Raw genomic sequence first — 21,118 nt, forward strand, 5'->3', positions numbered from 1 at the left:
CTCCTATTCTCTTCCTCTCCTTCCTCCTCCCTCTCTCCTCTTTCCTTCTTTCTCTTCTCTCCTTCCTATTTCCCCCTTCTCTTTTTTCTCTTCTCTCCCTCCTCTTTCCCTTCTCTCTCCTCTCTTTTCATTCTCCCTCTTTCCCCACCTCCTTTCACTTCTTCCTCCATCCTCCTTCCTTTTTTCTCCCTCTCTCTTCCTCCTTTTCCACATTTCTCTTGACCTACTTCCCTCCTATTTCTTCCTTTAGTTTCTCCCTTCTCCTCCCTGCTCCTTTTTTTTCTTTCTCCTCTTTCCCCCTTCCCACTCCTCCTCACTCCTTTTCCCCTCTTCCTTATTTCTCCCCCCCCTTTTCCAAGCCTGTGGGGGGTGGGGCCTGACATCTCCCTCCTCTCTGAAGCCCCGCCCCCCAACCCTGGACTTAATGCTCTGCCTTAGGATACCCCAGAGAGAACACCCTGTACCAAGCCCCTACCTTGGAGGGGAGTGGTGCTGTGAGTCCCCATCCTGCCCACCCAACCAGCTTGTTTTAGCCTCTGAGTGTACCCAGCCTTGCCAGGACAGGGTCACCCTGTCCTAGCATCCATCCATTGCAGGACTGGACAGGCCAGTCTTTGAGGGGCACGGGTGGGGCAGGGAGGGAGGCCGAGGTCCCCCAGCAATCGAGACCAGTTTCATCCTCACCTACAGGCTCCAGTCTCCCAGTGTCCCAGGTAGCTCCTAGGACCCCAGAGACAAAAATAGAGATGGAAGAGACCTTTGTGGTGGAGAGCCCAGATGTCACTTATGAGCCTGACTTCATCCAGGCCCACTACATGTACCAGACGACCCGGGTCAGCCGGGATGGAGGCGTTACTAAGGTACCTTGTGTCCCCTCCCTCCCACCTACCTTGTTCCTGGCAAAGCACTCAGTCCCAGAGTTCCCTTGAGAAGGGCTGTGGGAAGGCAGGGACATTGGAGAGCATCATGGGATGAATGGGGGGGGGGGGGCGCGGGAGATGTAGGATCTCAGAGGAATAGGGAGGGGGCAGTTTTCATGCCTGGAGCCAAAAAATTCTAGGCTGAGTTGTAGCGGGTGGGGAGAGGTGGGATCTCTGTTCTAAGGGTCCTCATCCTGGGATGAGTCTTCTTGGATCTTTGGAGGGAGATAAGAGTATATGGAGTTGGGAAGGAAGGAAATGGCCCAGGTCGGGATGGGACAGAGCCTTAAGGAAGGGTTAAGGATGTTCAAGCCTCCCTGTTTTCCCCCTGCCCTCACACACAATAGGTGCACCCCATTTCCACCCACTTCACATTCCGTACCGAGCGGAAAGTGCCCCGATTGGGGGTCATGCTAGTGGGCTGGGGTGGAAATAACGGCTCCACAGTGACAGCAGCTGTGTTGGCCAACCGGCTTCATCTCTCCTGGATGACCAAGACTGGTAAGAAGGTAAGAACTTGAGCTGGTAGGAGATGAGGGGGTGGGGTATAGGAACCTGAGGAGTCTGGGCTCTAAGCCACCTCCCCACCCCCCTGCTCTGCCAATAGGAAGCCAACTATTATGGTTCTCTTCTGCAAGCTGCCACGGTAAGCCTGGGCAGTGATGGCCATGGCCAAGATGTCCACGTCCCCTTTCATGCCCTGCTGCCTATGGTTTCACCTAATGACATCGTCTTCGATGGTGAGCAAAGTGGGGGATGAGGCCGGGGCAGAAGGTAGGTCTGAGAAACGATGGGGCCAAGGGAAGACAGAAGTGTGTAGGGATCTGAGGGACTTGGGTGTTTGGGGGCAGTCCCAGTAGAGGAGAAAAAGTCCATGACAAGAATTCAGGAGGCCTGGATTCTAGCCCAAGCTCTGCCCCCAAGTTATCATTGTGACCTTGGAAAGAGTCACTTATGGACTCCTCCCAGTGGAGGGCCTGGATGAGCTCATCCTTTCTAGCTCTTGACACTGTCTTTTGGGCCACTCACGTCCATCTCCTGCAACAGCTCTGGAATTGGAGACAAAGGACTGAGGCTCAGAACTGCCCCCTCTGCCACTTGTTAAAAACTTGGTGGCCTTGGACAAGTCACCATCTTTCTGGACCTGAGTTTTCCCATCTGTAAAATGACAAAGTTGAGCAAGGTTCCTTTTCAGAAGCACCTACCCAGAGGTTTACCAAGCCCCCTTGTCTCCCTGAGAGATTGGAGGAACAAGGCCAAAAATAATCTGGCTGGGGGTTCTGAGATTACAGAACATAGAACCAGATGTGGAAGAGAGTTGACATTAAGAACTGGAATACCAAAGATCATGGGACCAAAGATGCAGAGCTGGGAGGGATCCTAGAGGCCAGCACGTCCAGCCCCCTCATTTCACAGATGAGGAACCTGAGGCCCAGATTGGTTAAGACAAGTGTCTTAAGCTTAAAGTGACTCTAGGGTTGTGTAGCTAGTAAGTGTCTGAGGTGGAATTTGAACCTAGGTTAATCCTAACTCCCATTCCACTGTCTTATCCATTATGCTACACTGCCTAAATTCAAGTCCCTCATTTGTGTAAGCCCCCCCAACTCTCATATCCTCTGTTCTAAGGGTCCTCCCAGCTCTGACATTCTGTTTTAAGGATTCTCCCAGCTCTGACATTCTGTTCTAAGGTCTCTCCCAGCTCTGACATTCTGTTCTAAGGTCTCTCCCAGCTCTGACATTCTCTGTTCTAAGGTCTCTCCTAGCTCTGATATTCTGTGTTCTAAGCTCCCTCCCAGCTCTGACATTCTCTGTTCTAAGCTTTCTCCCAACTCTGACATTCTCTGTGCTAAGGTCCTTTCTCTATGAGCCTATAAAGGGGAGGGGGAGGAGGATACCCACTGAACAGTAACAGCATTATCCCATGCTCCCTCAGGCTGGGACATCTCTTCCCTGAACCTGGCAGAGGCCATGAAGCGGGCACAGGTGCTAGACTGGGCACTGCAGGAACAGCTGAGGCCACATATGGAACAACTGCGGCCCCGGCCCTCAGTCTACATCCCCAAGTTCATTGCTGCAAACCAAGAGAAACGAGCAAATAACCTCATTCCTGGCTCTCGGGCCCAGCAGGTGGGTGTCCTGGCTCTGGAGAAGAGTAGGGGAGGGTAGGCTGGGGCCCTGTGCAACAGCTGACCGTGGCACTCCTTCCTGTAGCTAGAGCAGATCCGCAAGGACATCCGTGAGTTCCGAACCAGCAGTGGGGTGGACAAAGTCATCGTCTTATGGACGGCCAACACCGAGTGCTTCTGTGATGTGGTACCCGGTCTCAATGACACAGCGGAAAACCTGCTTCAGGCCATTGAGGTAGACGTACCATGCCAGGGGAGGCAGGGGGCACCAGGCTGGTTCAGTGAGCCTGGTATGACACAGAGACCCATGGGCTGGGCATCTGGAGAACTGGCTTCTAGTCCCAGGTCTAGTCCCAAGGCTCATTACCTGGCCTTGGGCAAATAATTTTACCTTTGTTAACCTCTCTTCTCTCTATAAAATGGAGATCTATATAAAATAGGTCTCTATAAAATTGGATCCCTTCCAACTGACAAGTCACATTCCTTTGACAAATATTCATTGAGCATCCACTCTGTACAGAGTCCTGCCCTCAGGTCTTAAGGGGATAGGACAGGCCTCTGCCCTCATGGAGCACACAATCGGAGTCAGACACCGAAATGGAAAATTAGGATGTCTAGTAGCCGAGTACCTTAGAGCGGGGAGAGAGAAACGTGTGTCAGAGAAAACTTCCTGGAAGAAGTGAGCGTTCGAAGTAGTTGCCAGGAAGAGTGAACCATCTTGAAAGCTCTTGCCAGCTCTGACATTCTACATCCTAAGGTCCTTGCCACAGCTCTGACATCTCTACGTCCTAAGGACCCTCCTAGCCCTCCCAGTGTTTTATGCCCCACTCTCAGCAGCAGGACCTGGAAGGTGTCCCCCCTCCACACTGTTTGCCGTGGCCAGCATCCTTCTTGGCCCTTCCCAATACTGACATTTTCTCTGGTCTTTATGCCCTACGCCCAACAGCGGGACCTCGAGGTGTCCCCCTCCACAATGTTTGCGGTAGCCAGCATCTTGGAAGGCTGTTCCTACATCAACGGAGCTCCCCAGAACACCTTCGTGCCAGGGGCGATAGAGCTCGCCATGCAAAGACGGGTCTTCATCGGAGGAGATGACTTCAAGTCAGGCCAAACCAAGATCAAGTCTGTGCTCGTAGACTTCCTCATTAGTGCTGGCCTAAAGGTAAGAGAGGTCGAGGGGCCTTTAGCAGAATGAGCCCTAGCCTGACTTGGCACAGAGAACATAGAATGGAAGAGCTGGAAGGGACCTTGCCAATAGAGCGCATGCAGACTGTTGGAGGGCAGAGGCTCCTCGCCCATAAACCCAGCCCCAAGTTCTAGATGAAGAGGCAGACCCAGAAGAAGGGCCACAGCTGGCATTAGAGCCAGACCGTGAACTGCAGCCACCCACAGTACAGCTGAAGGCTCTTTTCCCTCCTTGGAGGATGGCGGGTGCTGATGGGGTGGGGAGCCAAGCCACAGATTGCATTCATTTTCAGAGGGATGTTGGGACCATTGGAATGTGGCGAGGAGCAGCTCCCTGAGCCCTCTCTCCCTACTCCTTGCACTCTTTCCTGCAGACGGTGTCCATCGTGAGCTACAATCACCTGGGCAACAACGATGGCAAGAACTTGTCCGCCCCGCAGCAGTTCCGCTCCAAGGAGGTCTCCAAGAGCAGTGTTGTTGATGATATGGTACAGAGCAACCCATTGCTCTATGGCCCCGGGGAGGAGCCTGACCACTGTGTGCGTATGAGGATCTGGCACTGGGGGGGGGGGGAGGGATGGGGGACGAGGGCCTGGGGCTCCCCTGTGGGGGGTGGGGGGTGCTTAGGTTCCAATGCCTGTGTGCATAAGCAAGCAAATCCCAGTCTAGGTGACTTCATGGTTATGACTGGTAGCTGTCAGTTAATCAGTCAACAAGTATTAAGCCCCTATTGTTTGCCCGGCACTTTGCTAAATACTTGGAATACAAGTATAAAGAGTGAAATGACGCCTACTTGCAGGGGCTGTACATCCTAGCTCGGGTGGAGCTGGGGGAGGACACACATGCATAGAAAAGTATGTATGTAGCAGAAATCAGTTCAGTTGTGGCTGGCTCTTTGGGACCCCATTTGGGGTTTTTCTTGGCAAAGATCCTGGAGTGGTGAAGGAAATGGCAAGGTGATGGGTGCAAATAGCTAAATACAAAGGAGTTGGGGAGGGAAGGGCTTTGTGCAAAAGGTGGTGCTTGATGTGATGAGGTGGCGGGGAGGATAAAATGCCTTCCAAGAATGGGGGGGCGGCCAGTGCAAAGGTAGAAAGGTGGGAGATGGAATATCGTGGGAAAATGGAAAAGATCACGGTGACTGGGTTACAGAGTTTCTAGTGAGACTGGGAAATGGTGAAACTACTAAAGGCACTAGGGAGCCACCAGAATTGATGGGCAGTTAGGTGGTGCAGTGGAGAGAGCCTCAGGCCTGGAATCAGAAGATCTGAGTTCGAATCCAGCCTCAGCTGTGTGACTCTGGGCAAGTCACCAGCTCTGTTTACCTTAATTTCCTCATCTGCAAAATAAACTGGAGTAGGAAATAGCAAAACACTGTAGTATCTTTGCCAAGAAAACTCCAAATGGGGTCTCAGAGAGTCAGACATGATCGAAAATGGCACAGTAATCAGGAATGGATGAGTAGGAGATACATGGTCAGATCCAAGTTTGAGGAAAATTGGGATGAACTGGAATAGGGAGGCACTTGTAGGATATTACTATTATAGTGAGGATTTATATAGAGCCTACTCTGTTTCAGGCTCTGTGCTCAGTGCTTTACAGATACTATCTCATTATATCCTTTCAACAACCTCAGGAAGTAGGGGCTATATTCTCCCTGTTTTACAGTTGAGGAAACTGAGGCAGACAAAGGTTAAGTAACTTGCCCAAGTCACACAGTAAGTATCTGAGTCCCGATTGGAGCTTGGGTCTTCCTGACCCAGCACAGTAGTCATGGCTACACCTAGCTATCTCAATAATCCAGAGGAGAGGTGATGGGGACTTGAATTTAGATGGTAGCTATGTGAGGGAGAGGGGACAAGATCAGATAGAGAGATATTATAGAAAAACAAATGGCCAGATTTGGCAGCCAATTGGGTGTGAGTAAGAGAAAGTGAGGAGTCCTAGATAATGCCAGGGTTATGTACTTGGGAGAAAAAAAGAGACAAACAAAGGGGGAAAGATGATGTGTTCTATTGTGGACACACTGGCCCTCACCATTGGTGGTATGGGAGAGATGGAGGCTGGATGCAGACTGGCATCGTCTGTACAAAGATAAGAAGAAAGCAGACCCATGGGAACTGAAGAGTTGCTGACAATAAGGGAAAGAACAGAGGAGGGCACCCAGGCCAGAAGCTTGGGGAAAACACTTGTTCAGTGGGATGATATGGATAATGAACTGGCAAAGGAGTCTGCGGAATGGTCACAAGGGGAGAGCAGGGTCATGAAGAGGCAGAGAGGAGACACTGTACAGGAAGAGAGGGTGGTCAACAGGGTCAACAGGCAACTTGGTGGTGGAAAACTTTGGAGAGAGAATAGCTTCAGTTGAATGATGTCAGAAGTCCATCTACAAAGGGCTAAGGAGAGGGAAAGAAGGAGGGGAAAGCACCATTTGTAGAGAACGTATTCAAGGAGCTAAGGTGAGAAAAGGAGGAAAGATGTAGGGTGATGACTTAAGGGAATGGTAGGAGTCAGGTGGAGCACTGGATAGAGTGCCAAGCCTGGAGTCAGGAAGACTCTTTTTTATTTTTAACCCTCACCTTCCATCTTAGAATCAATACTGTGTCTCTGAAGGGGATGACCTTGGCAAGAAGGGCCACTCCTTTGCCAGAGACTGAAAAAGGAGGAAAGAGAAGGAGATGAAGTCAAGGGGTTTTGGGGTGAAGAGATAGAAAGAGGAGGGAGCTCACATTAAGCAACCTCAGTTTTTGCAGTAAAGAGACAAAGTCCTCAGTTAAGAGATGGGGGCGGGGGGGGGGATGAGGAAGCTTAGGAGAAAAATCGATTTCATGGGAATTTTGATAAGGAAATCCACTGGGGAGCAAAAAAAGATTGCCTTGCTGCAGTGAGGGCCCAATTGAGGTTAAATAATGTGCATTTGTAATGTACCAGGAGGAGGAAATCATCAATAAGAGAAAGGGGCGAGAAATTCAAAAGCAGAGGATAATCTAGAGATGAACTAGGGGCTTGAGCACTGACCGGGGAATCAGGAAGACCTACACTCCAAACAACCAAATGATTAGCAAACACTTATTAAACCCCTTTGATGTGCCAGGCACTGTTCAAAGGATAGAAAGACAAATGTGAAACAAACTCCCCTCACATATTTAGTGGGTCCCTGAAAAATGGGATAATAGCACCCACCTCCCAGGATTATTGTGAATCTCAAGAAAGATAACATGTTAAGTGCTTTGCAAACCGTAAAAGTGCTAGAGAATCTATCTGCCTACCTTTCTGTCTAGCTGTCTGTCTGATATCCATCTATCTGCCTGCCTGTCTTATCTTCCATGTATCTGTCTGTCTATCCATCTCTTTCTCTCATCTCTCTGTCTTTCTGTTTATATCTATTTATCTGTCTCTCTGCCTGTCTGTATCTGTCTATCTTCCTGTCTCTCTCTCTCTCTCTCACTAAAATCAGGCGATGTGGATTTAAGCGCCTGCTGTGTGCCACGTTCTGTGCTGTTGGGTCATTGTCGGAGAAGAGACATGAAGCCCGGTCCTGCTGGCTTTCCCCCTAGAACCACATACTGCTGACAGGGCTGGCTCTATCCGTTACACCACACTGTCTGGCCTGTTGTATATAGCACGATGATGATTGATGTCTGTGCCCCCTCTCACCCCAAAATGGACTAGTTGGTGGCTATGATCTCAGGCCAAGGTAACAGCCCCATCTCATTCCCATTCCCCCCCCCCAGGTCGTGATCAAATATGTCCCTTATGTGGGGGACAGCAAGCGTGCCCTGGATGAATACACATCAGAGATTATGCTTGGCGGCACCAACACCATCGTCCTGCATAACACATGTGAGGTACGGGGTGTGAGTGGGTCGTGCCGGGGGTGGCGGGCGCTGCTCCCAGGCGGTGATCCTGGGCAGTAGAGGGAGGTGGGTCCCCATGCCTGGCTGTGCTTCCTTCATGTGCCCAGTGGTGCCTGCTCCCTGTGCCCGCAGGATTCCCTTCTGGCCAGCCCCATCATCCTGGACCTAGTGATCCTCACGGAGCTGTGCCAGCGCATCACGTTCTGCACTGACAGCGACCCCCACTTCCAGAACTTCCATCCTGTCCTCTCCATCCTCAGTTTCCTCTGCAAGGCTCCGCTGGTGCCCCCAGGCACCCCCGTGGTCAATGCCCTCTTCCGGCAGAGAAGCTGCATTGAGAACATTCTCAGGTGAGAGCCCACAAGGGACCTGGGGTGGGGGCTGCTCTGGGCACTTGGCTGCAGGGAGTGGGGGGTGGGGGTTGGCTTTCCTCTTAGCCAGGACTAATGGCACCCCTCCTATCCCCTCAGGGCATGTGTGGGTCTTGCTCCCCAGAACCACATGTTGCTGGAACACAAAATGGAGCGCGTAAGCAGTGGGTTTCGACGTGAGAATGCTGAAGCCCCTGCCTGCCCTGTGCCCAGGAAGAAGGGGGTGACGGCTTCTCCTCCCAATGGTTATGTGGGTGGCACCAATGGGCATACACATGCTAATACCCAGCATGCCTCTGCCACCTAGCACCTTGGGCTCTTCACCAGTGGCCCCTGCCAGTCTCACCCCTTACCATGGTGCCTACCAAGGCCATTGTAAACCCATCCTCTCCAATCACAATAAATCTGGCATGAGAATGGCATCTGCCCCAAGCCCTCGGCTGATTCTTTAAGCTCTTGAAGAGGCCACTTTGGACAGTCATCAAGGTCCTGACCAATTCTTAGACTCTGTGTCTCAGGTTGGGACTGGGGAGGAGGGACGGCCAGACCAGAGGAGTACCAAGAGAGGCCTCAGGAAACATCTCCCTCCCTCCCTGCCCTGGAAGATCGAGTCCCAGGACCTGGATTCCAATCCTCATTCAATCATTTGATCTCACTTTGAGACTCAGTTTTCTCATCTCTGAAATGATGGTTTGGACTAAACTCATTCCAAGGGCCCTTCCACCTCTGAGCCTGCCCCAGAGAACTAGGTGACCCCATCTCACTTGGCAGACACTCTTCTAGGACCCTCAAACCACCTCCTCAGAGAGCTCGATGACCCTCGCCTGCAAAGACTTCATTAATCCCAGGATGGTGCCCCCAGACAAATCTCTATTTGGCAGCATCTGCCCTGCCCTCCCACTAGCCCTGCTTAGCCCCCAGGGGCTGGCATTTCCAGAGAGGTCCCCTGGCATCCTCTCCCTCTCTCGCCTTATAGTCCCCCTTATCACTTCAGGATTCTTCTTGGTCCTATTTCCTGTCTCCCACTCATTTCTTCCATCTTCTGGGGCCTGGCAGACCTCGGCTTGGCCCCCTCCCCAAGGCTGGCTGCAGCTTCTCCCCGACAGGGATCCCTCCTTTACAATGATTGTCTTCCTTCATCCTCCATAGCCCTGGGGGAGAGATGCTGCTGTTCTCTCCAGTTAACAGATGAGGAAAAGGAAGCAAACAGAGGGGGAGTGACTTGCCCAGGGTCACGCTGTAGGCAGTGTCTGAGGCCAGATTCCGGGCCTGGCCTTCTCTGCACTGTGGGTGCCACCTAGAACAAATCTCTGCTCTTTCCTCAACATACCAGCCCTCCAAAGACTAGCCTCCAGCTCTTGTGTCTTCCCCACCACCCCAATCTTTGTCCCTTTGGGACTCTGCCTCTGCCATTTGGGCTCAGGACCCCCTCTGGTCCCTTCAAAGTTTGGGCCACTTTCTTTTCTCCCCAGCAGAGCTGGGCACACAGCCCTGGGGCCCCCACTTGTGAACGTTTCCCCAGTCTTCAGCTCTCGCTTCCTGGAGTCCTGCCTTACGTGTGCCCCAGTCATGGTCATTTCTCCGACGGTGGCGTGCCGGATTTAATACAGAGGAAACGTGGATTCAAGTCCTGCCTCAGACACGTACTAGCTTTTACCCCAGGCCTGTCAAGTAACCTCCCTGGGCCTCCGTTTCCTCATCTGTAAAATAGGAGGGTGAGCAGCTAGGCGGCTCAGTAGATGGAGAACCAGGCCCAGAGGAGAGGTCCTGGGTTCAAATCTAGCCTCGGATACTTCCTAGTGAGGTGATCCTGGACAGGTCACTCAACCCCCCTTGCCTAGCCTCAGAACCAATACCCAATATCGATTCTAAGATGGACAGTAAAGGTTTAAAAAAATGGGGAAGGGCTGAATTGGGTGCTTTTTAAGGTTCTTTTAGCTCTAAATCTCTAATGCTAGAACCCCCCCAGGATTTCTGTGACCATCAGATTCCCGACTGCAGGGTGGCGTCCCCCACCACGTGGCTTGGCCTGCCTAGGACGCTCGTGGCCTGTTCTCGCTAGCAGCCTCCATGGAGCTGGGGTGAGGACCCGCTCCGGCAGCCTAGGCACTGGGGGGGGAGCAGGAAGGACACGGGAGCCACTCGGGGCTTATGAAAAAAATGTCAAATTCCATTTATTGATGCAGGTTCCCCCGCCCTCCCCCCGCCCACCCCACCTTTCCATGGCTCCGTCTTCACAGCCCTGGCAGCCGAGATAGCCTGAGCCGCCAGCCCTGCACGCAGATGGCCCGGGTGGCCCCAGCGGGGGGAGGGCTGTACAGCTGGGGGGGTGGACTCCGGTCCATCTGTCTGTCTCTGAGGTCCTCGCGGTATAAAAGTAAAGTTGTTGGTGCATGGAACGTCGGGCCCGCAGGCCGGGGGGCACAGGGGTGGGGGGCAGCTCCGGGCCTCAAAGGCCGCAGTGCCTCCCCCCAGCCAGGGTCACTTCAGCAAGGGTGGGGCCGTCAGAAGGTCAGCGCGGACCCAGGCGGAAGGGACGGCCCAGCCCGTTCCTCGTTCTGTCCAAATGTCCGAAGTGCCTCGGATACCTCCCGCCCCCGCGCCCTGAAAGACCGACGGGTGGGGGCTCGCCCCGGCGGGAGGCCACGAGGCTGGGGTGATGAGGGAGCCGGCCCCGGATGCCCAGATGCCAGCAGCCCAGCGGGTGCCCGTGGGCGAGGTCTGAGAGGATGGGGGGCGGGAGGTACATGGGGGGAAGAGGAGGGAAAGGGGTGTATCCGGTCCTTAAATACACAAGTTTACAAGGGGGCTGGGGCCGAGGGCCGGGCCGTCCTCATCACACGCTCATGGTCAAGCTGGGGGAGTACTGTGGAGAGAGCAGAGGGGCCGGGGCGGGGGGCTCAGCCACTGCTCCGAGGAGCCGGGGCCCCCCGGCCCACCCGGGGAGAGAGCCAGGATCCCCGGGATTCCCAGCTGGAGGGGCCCCAGAATGCAGGGAGCACGAGGAGGGGAAGCCGAGGCTCGGGGCACCTGCCCCACGGCCCACAGCTGGTGAGAGGCGGCGCTGAAAGCCTGCTGCCCCCCTCTGCCTCTCTCCTTGGCTCCAGCCCTCCCAGTCCTCCCTCCATCCCCCCTCCCAGGGGAAGGGGGTTGGGCACCCTGGTGGGGGTGGGCACTGCGGCCCAAGACGGGACACGGGAGGTGGGCAGTGCCCGTGGGCAGGGAGGGGGTGGGGAGGAACAGGGGCTGCCCGCGGCCGGCCCTCCCACCTGGTGCCCCTCGGCCCGGCCCGGCGGTCACGGTCTTGCTCTGGCCCCCCGGCCACCGCGCTTGGGCCTGCCCGCGAGGCCCCTCCTGCCCGACGCGGGGGGAGGGTTGGCACGGTCGCTTACGCTTTCACTCTGGAAGGGGTTGAGGAAGGTCCCGCCCATCTCGCCGTCGTCCCGTGGGGTGCCTGGGGGGTTGCTCATGCCGGCCATGTTGTTCGGAGAGTTCTGGGGGTGGGGGGATCCCCCCGGTCAGTGGGTCCCTTCCCCATTGCCCACCCTGGGGCCCACCCAGCCTTGGAGGGCACGAGGGGAAGGGGGATTCCGTGGAGGCGGGGGCGAGGGGCCTGGCCAGGAGCGGGGGGCCCTGGAGGGAAGGGAGCCCAGAGTGAGGAGGAGGCCGGGAGGCCCCCCCGGGGGCCAGGTCTCTGCTCCTGCTCGGAGGGGAGGGGCTCATAAGGAAGGGGCAAAGGGCAAAGGCATCACCAGATCAGCAGGAGTCCGGCACTTCCCTTACCTTGGACAGCCCATCCATGTCACCTGAGCCTGCGCAGAAAAAGAGAGCGCTAGCGAGGGGCCGCAGCCGGGCTCGGGCTCAGGCCTCCCCTCCCACCCAGCCCGGGCCTGGCCTCCCTCCTCCCCGGCTCTCCCAGCTAGCAGCCGCGCCGGGAGTGACGGACAATGGATTTCAGTTCATAGAGAAAAAACTCCCTAACAATGCTGTCCCCCAACGGAATGGGCTGAGGCAGTAATGAACTCCCCGTTCCTGGAAGAGACCAAATAAAAGCCGGGGAACCCCTGGTCAAGGGCAGAAACCTCGGAAGGAAGTCACGGCGCCATCTTGGAGCTTGTGATAGAGGCCAAGGAGAGGGGAACAATTAGACGCGGACCGAACCGGAGGGAGAGCTCAGAGGAAGGCTACGGGTGGCATCCCTTGGCTCAGCCTTCCGCGAGGCTCGGGGACCCAAAAAGGAGAAGCAGCCCTCGGGCCGAAATCTGCACATAAACCAGTGAGGAGGGAGAGCCCGGCCATCGCCCGTCAACTTCAGTTTAGAAATCAACCCAACGAGGAAAGAAGGCCAGGCCACGACGGGCAAATGACTCGGACACCGAGAACAGGGTCACACGGAGAACAGGGTCGGGATCGCGCTGATCCCGGGATGCCTGGGGGCAAGAGGAGGGTCAAAGGAAGAAAAGGCAGGACTGGACAGGAGAGGTTACTGGGTCCAACCCCCTCACCAGACAGTTTCCAGAGTCTGACGTAGGATTTGATCATTTTAAACCTCGACTCCAGGGCGGGTAGAACCCCAACAACTAGGGACACCTCGTGGAGCACCTTCAACACGCCGGATCCAAAACAGAACCTCGCCTGCCTTCTGAGCTTCCCTGGGTCTGTTCTGGGTACCACCATCCGCTCTCACAGCCAACCACCACCAAGTCTTATCAATGCTCCACTCGCTTGGCCAGCCTGCCCCCTCCTGCCTTGGGCTCTCATCGCCTCTCCCCTGGGCTAGTGCCAGAGTTTCCTAAATGGCGTGAGAGGCAACAAGGCACACTGAATAGAGTTTTGAGCTTAGGGTCAGAAAGAACTGGGTTCAAATCCTGCCAGACATTAACTTGGTATATTGACCCGGGCAAGTCACTTACTCCAGGCTTCAGTTTTCTCCTTCAAAATGAGGAAGGACGAAGCAGATGGATTGTAAAGTCTCATCCAACTCTTAAGTCAACAAGCATTTATTAAGTCCCTGCTATGTGATGGGCACAGTTAAGCGGCACAGTGGATTGAATATCTGGCCTAGAGTCAGGAAGACTCATCTTCCTGAGTTCAAATCTGACCTGAGACTCTTCCTAACCGTGTGACCCTGAACAAGTCACTTAATCTTTGTTTCCTCAGTTTCTTCATTTGTAAAATGAACTGGAGAATGAAATTGCAAACTACAAACCCCAAATGGAATCATGACAAGCCAGACACAACTAAACATCAAATATAACTATCTTAGCATCAATACTATGTATTGGTTCCAAGGCAGAAGAGAGGTAAGGGCTAGGCCATGGGGGTCAAGTGACTTGCCCAGGGTCACACAACTCAGAAGTGTCCGAGTCTAAATTTGAACCCAGGACTTCCTGTCTCCAGGTCTGGTTCTCTGTCCATTGAACTACCTCCTCGTTGCCCCAGCTTTCTAGATTTTTAGCTAAGCCTTTGACAAAGTCTCCTGTTATCCTTGTGGATGAAATGGAGAGGTAGGCAGGGCTTTGGTGCTAACATCTCCATAGAGAACTGGTTGAATCACCAGGCCCAGAAGGGAAGTATCAACCGGGGACATCAACCTGGAAGGAGGTTTCTAGTTGAATGCCTCAGGGATCTGGCCTTGCCTTGATACTACTCAGCAAAACCCAGACGACACGTCAAGATTGCTCGCAGGCTGGGTAACAGAATCAGCATCCACAAAGATCTCAATTCGAACTCAAAGGTTAGAGTGCATTTGGTGTACATGTGGATTTGAGGCCAGAGAACCTGGAGTTCAAATCTGGCCTCAGACACTTCCTAGCTGGGTGACCCTGGGCAAGTCACTTCGCCCCCGTGGCCCAGGCTTTATTGCTCTTCTGCCTTGGAAGCAATACACAGTATTGACTCTTAAGACAGAAGGTGAGGATTTAAAAAAACACCATTAAGCACCAACTGTGTGTCAGTGATCTGGCAGATCACTGAACCACAAGCTCTGTATGAGCCAAATGATGTTATCATGGTAGCCCAAAGAGCCAACGGAGCCTTCAGCTGCACTGGCGTCCAAAACGGGGGAAGTGGTAATTGCCCCTATTGTTCTCTCCCCTGCTGGACCTGCTCTGGAGTATTGTGCTGAGACCAGCCTTTAGGAAAGATGGCAGACTAGAGCCAGGGCAATTATGGTGAGGGCTGGTCACCTTGTCATCCAAGACAGAGGAAGGAAATGAGGCTGTTTTGCTTGAATAGTCGAGAACTGGGGAGACGGGGCAGGCGTGTGATGGTATCATGGTGGATGGCCTGATAACAATCATCCAGGCCTCCCTTGGGGAAGAGGTCCTGCCCTTGTTCTGCTTGGCCCCAGGCCTGCTCCTGTCCCACCCTGCTTCTGGCCCCTTTCTGAGGCAAAGTCCAAACTAATTCTTTGGCAAGTTAACTTGGCCCAGTCCCTACTGTCTCCCCATAACATCTCCCTACCCATAACCAACTTGGTACCTATCCAGGGGTACCTCTTTACTCATGTCATTGCCTTGGCCTACAATTTTTCTCTCTTTATCTAAACTTTCCTTAAACTTCAGAGGACTCTTAGAACAAAGAATTTCAGAGCTGGGAGGAAGCTTAGAACAGAGAATGTCAGAACTGGGAGGGAGCTTAGAACAGAGAATGTCAGAGCTGGGAGGGTCCTTAGAACAGGGAATGTCAGAGCTGGGAGGGTCCTTAGAACAGGGAATGTCACAGCTGGGAGGGTCCTTAGAACAGGGAATGTAAGAGCTGGGAGGGAGCTTAGAACAGAGAATGTCAGAGCTGGGAGGGTCCTTAGAACAGGGAATGTCACAGCTGGGAGGGTCCTTAGAACAGGGAATGTCACAGCTGGGAGGGAGCTTAGAACAGAGAATGTCAGAGCTGGGAGGGAGCTTAGAACAGAGAATGTCAGAGCTGGGAGGGTCCTTAGAACAGAGAATGTCAGAGCTGGGAGGGTCCTTAGAACAGGGAATGTAAGAGCTGGGAGGGAGCTTAGAACAGAGAATGTCAGAGCTGGGAGGGTCCTTAGAACAGGGAATGTCACAGCTGGGAGGGAGCTTAGAACAGAGAATGTCAGAGCTGGGAGAGACCTTAGTACAGGGAATGTCACAGCTGGGAGGAAGCTTAGAACAGAGAATGTCAGAGCTGGGAGGGAGCTTAGAACAGAGAATGTCAGAGCTAGGGGGTGGGATCCTTAGAACACAGGATATTAGATGTAGAAGGGCCCTTAGAACATGGAATGTCAGAAGTCAGAGCTGGGAGAGACTTGAGAAAAACCCAGTCCCTAGTTTTAAAGGTTTGATGTCACACTGAGACCCAGAGAAAGAAAAGGCTTAACTAAGGTCCCACAGAAAGTCAGTGACTCATAGTCCACTTGTCTAGACTCAGGTCTAATTAATTCCTTGAAACTCTTTTGAAGCACTCAGTTTTGCAAATTCCCCTTATAGGTATTTTCCAAGTCTGGAACATGATTCTAACTCCTAGCACCGGCTCTTCTCTCTGGGTCATTCCCAATGAGGAGCCCAGAGCCCTGCCGGTTCCCAGGCAATCCCATTTAAGCAGCTGTTCAAAGAAATGTATTCTTGTGGTGCCCAAGTGTGGCCACTAGAGGGAACCACAGAACCACCTCAGAACCCTGGAATTTGGGAAGGAAAGAGTGGCTGAAGGGGAGAAAGAGCCAGAAGGGCTCAAGAGACCTCGGAGCAGAGAATGTCAGAGCTGGGAGGGAGGCTGGAGCAGACAGGAGTCACCTACCTAATGAGCCGTTCATGTGGTGCGGTTCCATTGCCCCCATTGCTGCCATGGGGCCCTCGGGCCCAGGGCCCATTGGGAACTGTGGAGAGAGGAGAGTCAGTGTGGGGCTGTGGGGGAGCCGGGGCACAGAGGAAAGAGAGGTGCCTGGGGAGAGCTGAGGGACAGGACTTGGCCAGGTGTCAGGGTAACCACCCAGGGGGTTGGGAAGTCAGAAGCTGGGGATGGGGGGGCTCAGCCTTTCTCGGGGGGCAGGTCACTCACGTTGGGCCTGTTGCTGCCTGGCCCAATGGGGTTCATCATGGTGTACATACTCTCACTGGAATTGGTTGAGTCTGAGGGGTTGGGGAGAAGTGAGTGAGGAAAGACCCTCCTCCTCTTCTTCCACCAAAATCCCCTCCCCACTCCAAGGCTCCCCCTGCCCCTCCTAAGACCTCTTCCCCAACACAAGCCATCGGTTACTGTACCTCCAGGACTAGGCATGATGGGAGTTCCAGGGGGGCCGCCTCCTCCTGGAGGACCCTGTGGACATGTATAGGGTGGGATAAAGACCAATGAGGATGGAGGACTTGAAAAAAGCCAGGGAGGGACATAACGTCTCATTTTAATTTTTTTGGGGGGGTCACCCCTGACCTCTGACTCAAGACCCCAGCCACCCCCTAGAACATGGCCCCCCAGGTCTGTGCCTTCACCCTCACTTTGGACTCCTGCCCATCCTGTGATGCCAGGGCACAGACTCACCGCATAGTTGCCCGGGGAGGAGGAGGAGTACGCTATCTGGGGGGGGGAGGGGGGAAACAGTAGTTAGCTCCAGCTGCTTACGAGCCCCTCACTTTCCAACACCCTCCTGGGGAGGTGATGCCAAGGGAAGAGTCCTCGCACCCCCCCTCCCCCCCAAGGGAGGGTCTGTCCCACTCGGCCCACGTTCCCCTCACCCCTTGCCAAGGACTCACTGAGTTGGCGCCGGGGTTAGGCCATGGCCCCCGTCCTCCTGGACCCCTGGAACAGACAGGGGTGGGTCAGCCTGAGTGGGGTACCAACCTGGGGGCTGTGCCAGGGCACCAGTAGCCGAAGGTACAAACACATTTATGTACATCTCTGTGCAGACACGGAGGACACCGTATGCCTAGTCCCCCATGCATTCTGCATGCATGTGCAAGACATTTCTAGGAACAAATGGTCTGGGGATGCCACAAGTGCGGCGTGCTGCGGACACACACATGCAAGCCCAGGCACACAGGTGTGGGACACGGATGCCAAGAACCCGTGCAAGCACACAAGGGAGCAGAGGAGGTGTGAGGGCAGGGCTGGGGGCCGGCAGACAAGGTCGGCCTATCTGGCTTCCTTACATGTTCATCCCTGGCATGCCGGGGCCAGCGAGGGCATTGGGGGGAGGCCTCATCCCGCTGCCGTAATTCTGTAAGAAATGAGACAGACCCCGTGAGGTTGGCTGAGCTGGTCGGGGAGGGAGGGAGGGAGACCCAGGCCTCTGAAGCGCCCCCACAGCCCCTCCGACGGAAGGCCCACCAGGCCTTACCTGAGGCCCCATGCCCGCCATTCCTCGGGGCGGATTCATCCTCTGCATTGGGCCCCCCATGCTCGGATGGCCTGTGAGAAAAAAAGAGCTCTTTTGGGTCCCCAGCTGAGTGTCTACAGATAACCCCCAGCAAGAACTTGGGTTGCTAAGAGGAGGGAGTTCTAGAGTTAACCGTGACTCAGATAAGAAGAGATGGATCTAGGGGTAACTGGGGGGTTCAGTGGATAGAGAGCCAGGCCCAGAGATGGGAGGTCCTGGGTTCCAATTTGGCTTCAGACGCTTCCTAGCTGGGTGACCCTGGGCAAGTCACTTCATCCCCATTGCCCAGCCCTTATCACTCTTCTGCTTCGAAACCAATACTTAATATTGATTCTAAGATGGAAGGTAAGGTTTAAAAAAAAAGGGGGGGGGGGTTGTTCTGGATCAGAACAGGGTCTGAAGCAGAAATGGCATTAGACGTCAGCTTTAGGGTTCTGTATTGTGCTGTGCCCTCCTTCATCACAACTCTCCTGTCTCTCCTAACACCACCACCCCTGCACCATCTCATTACCTCAGTCCTGGGCCTCCGTGCCTCCACTTTCTGCCCTCCTTCTGCCATCACCCCTCTCTCCATCCCTATACTGCGACGTCTTGAGAAACAGCTTGTCTAAATCCCACCCCACCGCCGGGGCCCCTGCAGGACTCCTTCCTCTCGTGCCCACCCTTCACTCCTCTGCCAACGTGATTTTCCTACAGGCACAGGATGGCCCGTGTCCGTGAGCCTCGGCAGCTCCCTATCATCTCCAGGATCGAATATCAAGTCCTGTTTGGCACCCAAAGCTTTCCCTCATCTGGGCCCTTTCCTGTTTGTGCCTTGTCACTGCCCTCCACACCCGCTATTCCTCGAAAACCAGTCTTCATCTCCTGAGCGGCCAAGCCCCTCGCCTGGGATGCCATCCCATTCGTCCTTTCCCCAGCTTCCTTGGAGGCTCCACTTAGATCTCGCCTTCTGAAGGCGACCTTTTCCGTAGACTCTGGCCGGGACCCACACACTGACTTCGGGGTCCCCTGTTTGAGTGGGAGCTGCTCGAGGGCAGGGGCCATTTTTGCCTTCGTAGCAGCGCCTGGCCCATTTACTAAAGCAGGACGCATCTTGCTGTTCCCCAACACCTCCTTTCACTCTGGCTTTCTAGAGCCAAGGCTGAGATTCCCGGGACACCTGCAGAGAGGGAGTCCTCGAGGTGGGGTTCAGAAGGAGGAAGGGGTTCCCCAATCTTCGGCTGTGCTACTCACCCTGAGCCCGCGTGGATGGATCCATGGCATTGGGCAGCAGCGGCTGGGAGCCCGGGACTCCCACGGGTGGCTACAAGGGAGTGGTAAGATGAGCCCCTGGGACAAAAGCCCCCATCCCTCCTCCGCCTGCCCCTCGGGCCCCCGCCCAGCCTAGCCCTCGGGTCTCCTGGCCCAGAACCCTGGGCAGGAGAGACTCGGAGACTGAGCCCAGGAAGGCAAAGCGGCTCACCTGGTTTGGCATTCGGAGGGATGGTCGGGGGCCTCCTGGGTACCGAGGGGACATGAAGGGCTGAAAGAAACAAGATGGGCCATTTGGGTCAGCAGCAAGGGGAGATCGTGGCTCCCTTGATCGGGCTGGGGGGAGCCTGACCCACTCCCCACTTCCCTCCCCTGGGGCCCTCCCCACCCTCCCTGGCCTAGAGAAGCTGCCGCCGGCTCCATTATGTGTGTGCATGGGATGGGGGCCGTGTATGTGGTGTGTGTGTGTGTGTGTGTGTGTGTGTGTGGAAGGCTCAGGGGCAGGACGAGAGGGAGAGGAGAGAGGCTGCTCGGGGAGGTCGGGCCTCCTCGCTCCTCCCCTCCCATCTTGCCATCAGGTTTCCCCTAGGACTGACCACAAACAAAGACGGGCGCAGGTGGGTGGGGGGAGAAGTGGGCAAAGAGGAGGAGGGGGATACGCTGCTCAGAATAAATTATAATGCCAGCTAACCCTCCACAGCAGATACAGCCCAGGCCTAGAGGCAGGAAGACCCGAGTTCAAATCTGTCCTCGGGTACTTCCTAGCTGGGTGACCTGGGCAAGTCACCTCACCCTGCCTGCCTCAGTTTCCTCATCTGTCAAACGAGCCGGAGAAGGAAATGGCCAACCACTCCAGTAGCTGTGCTGAGAGAGCCCCAAAGGGGGTCGAGGAGAGGGGGACACCGCAGAAACACCCCAACAAGCAGCGGGGTGTGTTCTTTACAGACAGGAGCTCACTGGGTCCCCACAACCTAGGCAGCGGGTGTCCATTTTATAGATGAAGGTACCGAGGCCTGGAGATGTCAGGGGACATCACGAGGCACGCTCAGCATCGAGGCAGGTTCTAAGCTCGGGGGCCCTGACTCTGCGCCCCCCTTTCCAGGGATCTTGCCGCTCAGCTGCCTCTTAGAAGGACGCATGTAAGGATGGCGTGTGCTTGAAGACGTGTATGTATGTGGCGTGTCTGCAGGCACGTGTCCGTGCACATACGTGCATGGGAGGCACGGCACGGCGTCTGTGTGGGCAAACTAACATGGGTGCAGGAAAGGGGAGGCAGTGAATGCCAAGAGCGTGGGGGGGAGACAAGAGGGACGTGTGTGTCTGCGTGGGCACGTGTGGGGTGCGCAGAGAGCTGGACTGTACGAGAGGGGAGGAGGGGGGCCACAGGGAGGGCCTGGCTGGTCCTCGAGGGGGCACACCATAGGCTGGGGAGGGCCAAATGGGGTCCTTACCTGACTGTGAGGGCCCATCATGGGGGCGTTGGGATTGTGTGTGGGGGGCTGGGCGTGTGGAGACGGCTGAGAGCCAGGAGGGCCCTTGGGGAAAAGCAGAACAGAGAGGGTTATGGAGCCGAGGCCAGAGGCCCCCGCCCCTGAGGCCTGGCAGGCTGTCTGGGATGCCCGCGTGTACCCTCCTGAGGTTCTGGGGCTCCCTCGCAAAGGACCTCTCCAGCCGTCACTTAAATATGGCGGCAACCAGGGCTGGGACAGGCCCCGGTGGGGGTGGGCGGGGGGTGCTGGCTCTGGGCCCACACCATCCCGGGATGCCCATCTGGGTCTTTGGGCCCCTCCTTCCCAGGAGCTAGAGAAAGGGCCAGAGTGAGGAAGGGGAGGGGAAGGGAGAGCTCCCTGGAGCCTGGGGCAGAGGGTCCTGCTCCCCAGGCTCCCACTCCCAAGCCGGGAAGCACCCCCAGCCCTGCCTCTCCTTACCTCCCTTACCCACAGTGGGTCCTCCCCCCCAGAGCCCCATCCCGCCCTGGCCCTCCCCCCTCCTTCTCTACCCCCGCCCCCACCTCCAGGCCCAGCCTGGGCCCCTCCCAGAAGGCCGAGCAGGGATTAGCAGGGGAAGGAAG

The 21,118-nt window shown here is 55.3% G+C and overlaps 2 protein-coding genes across 2 annotated transcripts; one reads left to right on the forward strand and one right to left on the reverse strand.

Annotated features, from left to right (window-relative positions):
- The first annotated feature begins 664 nt into the window (after positions 1 to 664).
- ISYNA1 (inositol-3-phosphate synthase 1) lies at positions 665 to 8,881 on the forward strand. The gene is made up of 10 exons (XM_044672332.1): positions 665 to 860; positions 1,268 to 1,429; positions 1,528 to 1,660; positions 2,854 to 3,047; positions 3,132 to 3,281; positions 3,993 to 4,208; positions 4,606 to 4,770; positions 7,966 to 8,079; positions 8,221 to 8,438; positions 8,559 to 8,881. Exons 1-10 carry the CDS (start codon positions 747 to 749, stop codon positions 8,764 to 8,766), a joined length of 1,674 nt encoding a protein of 557 aa, XP_044528267.1. The 5' UTR covers positions 665 to 746; the 3' UTR covers positions 8,767 to 8,881.
- Positions 8,882 to 10,611: 1,730 nt separating this feature from the next.
- On the reverse strand, positions 10,612 to 20,598 carry SSBP4 (single stranded DNA binding protein 4). Its single transcript, XM_044672346.1, has 13 exons — positions 20,499 to 20,598; positions 19,259 to 19,318; positions 19,030 to 19,099; positions 17,758 to 17,828; positions 17,570 to 17,637; positions 17,174 to 17,219; positions 16,962 to 16,997; positions 16,688 to 16,742; positions 16,485 to 16,555; positions 16,224 to 16,302; positions 12,243 to 12,271; positions 11,729 to 11,953; positions 10,612 to 11,325 (listed from the first exon to the last, which is right to left on the reverse strand). Exons 1-12 carry the CDS (start codon positions 20,517 to 20,519, stop codon positions 11,756 to 11,758), a joined length of 804 nt encoding a protein of 267 aa, XP_044528281.1. The 5' UTR covers positions 20,520 to 20,598; the 3' UTR covers positions 10,612 to 11,325; positions 11,729 to 11,755.
- Positions 20,599 to 21,118: the final 520 nt, after the last annotated feature.

The sequence above is a fragment of the Gracilinanus agilis genome, chromosome 1 (assembly GCF_016433145.1).
Source record: "Gracilinanus agilis isolate LMUSP501 chromosome 1, AgileGrace, whole genome shotgun sequence".
Classification (NCBI taxonomy): domain Eukaryota; kingdom Metazoa; phylum Chordata; class Mammalia; order Didelphimorphia; family Didelphidae; genus Gracilinanus; species Gracilinanus agilis.

Excerpts from the sequence above, each read along its gene's own strand:
- ISYNA1 (XM_044672332.1), top strand. The coding sequence starts at position 747 with ATGGAAGAGACCTTTGTGGTGGAGAGCCCAGATGTCACTTATGAGCCT. Across the intron at positions 1,430-1,527 it reads TGACCAAGACTGGTAAGAAG|GAAGCCAACTATTATGGTTC; the intron begins GTAAGAACTTGA and ends CTCTGCCAATAG. Across the intron at positions 4,771-7,965 it reads GGGAGGAGCCTGACCACTGT|GTCGTGATCAAATATGTCCC; the intron begins GTGCGTATGAGG and ends CCCCCCCCCCAG.
- SSBP4 (XM_044672346.1), bottom strand. The coding sequence starts at position 20,519 with ATGATGGGCCCTCACAGTCAG. Across the intron at positions 12,272-16,223 it reads CCACATGAACGGCTCATTAG|GCTCAGGTGACATGGATGGG; the intron begins GTAGGTGACTCC and ends TTTTCTGCGCAG. Across the intron at positions 11,954-12,242 it reads ACATGGATGGGCTGTCCAAG|AACTCTCCGAACAACATGGC; the intron begins GTAAGGGAAGTG and ends CCCCACCCCCAG.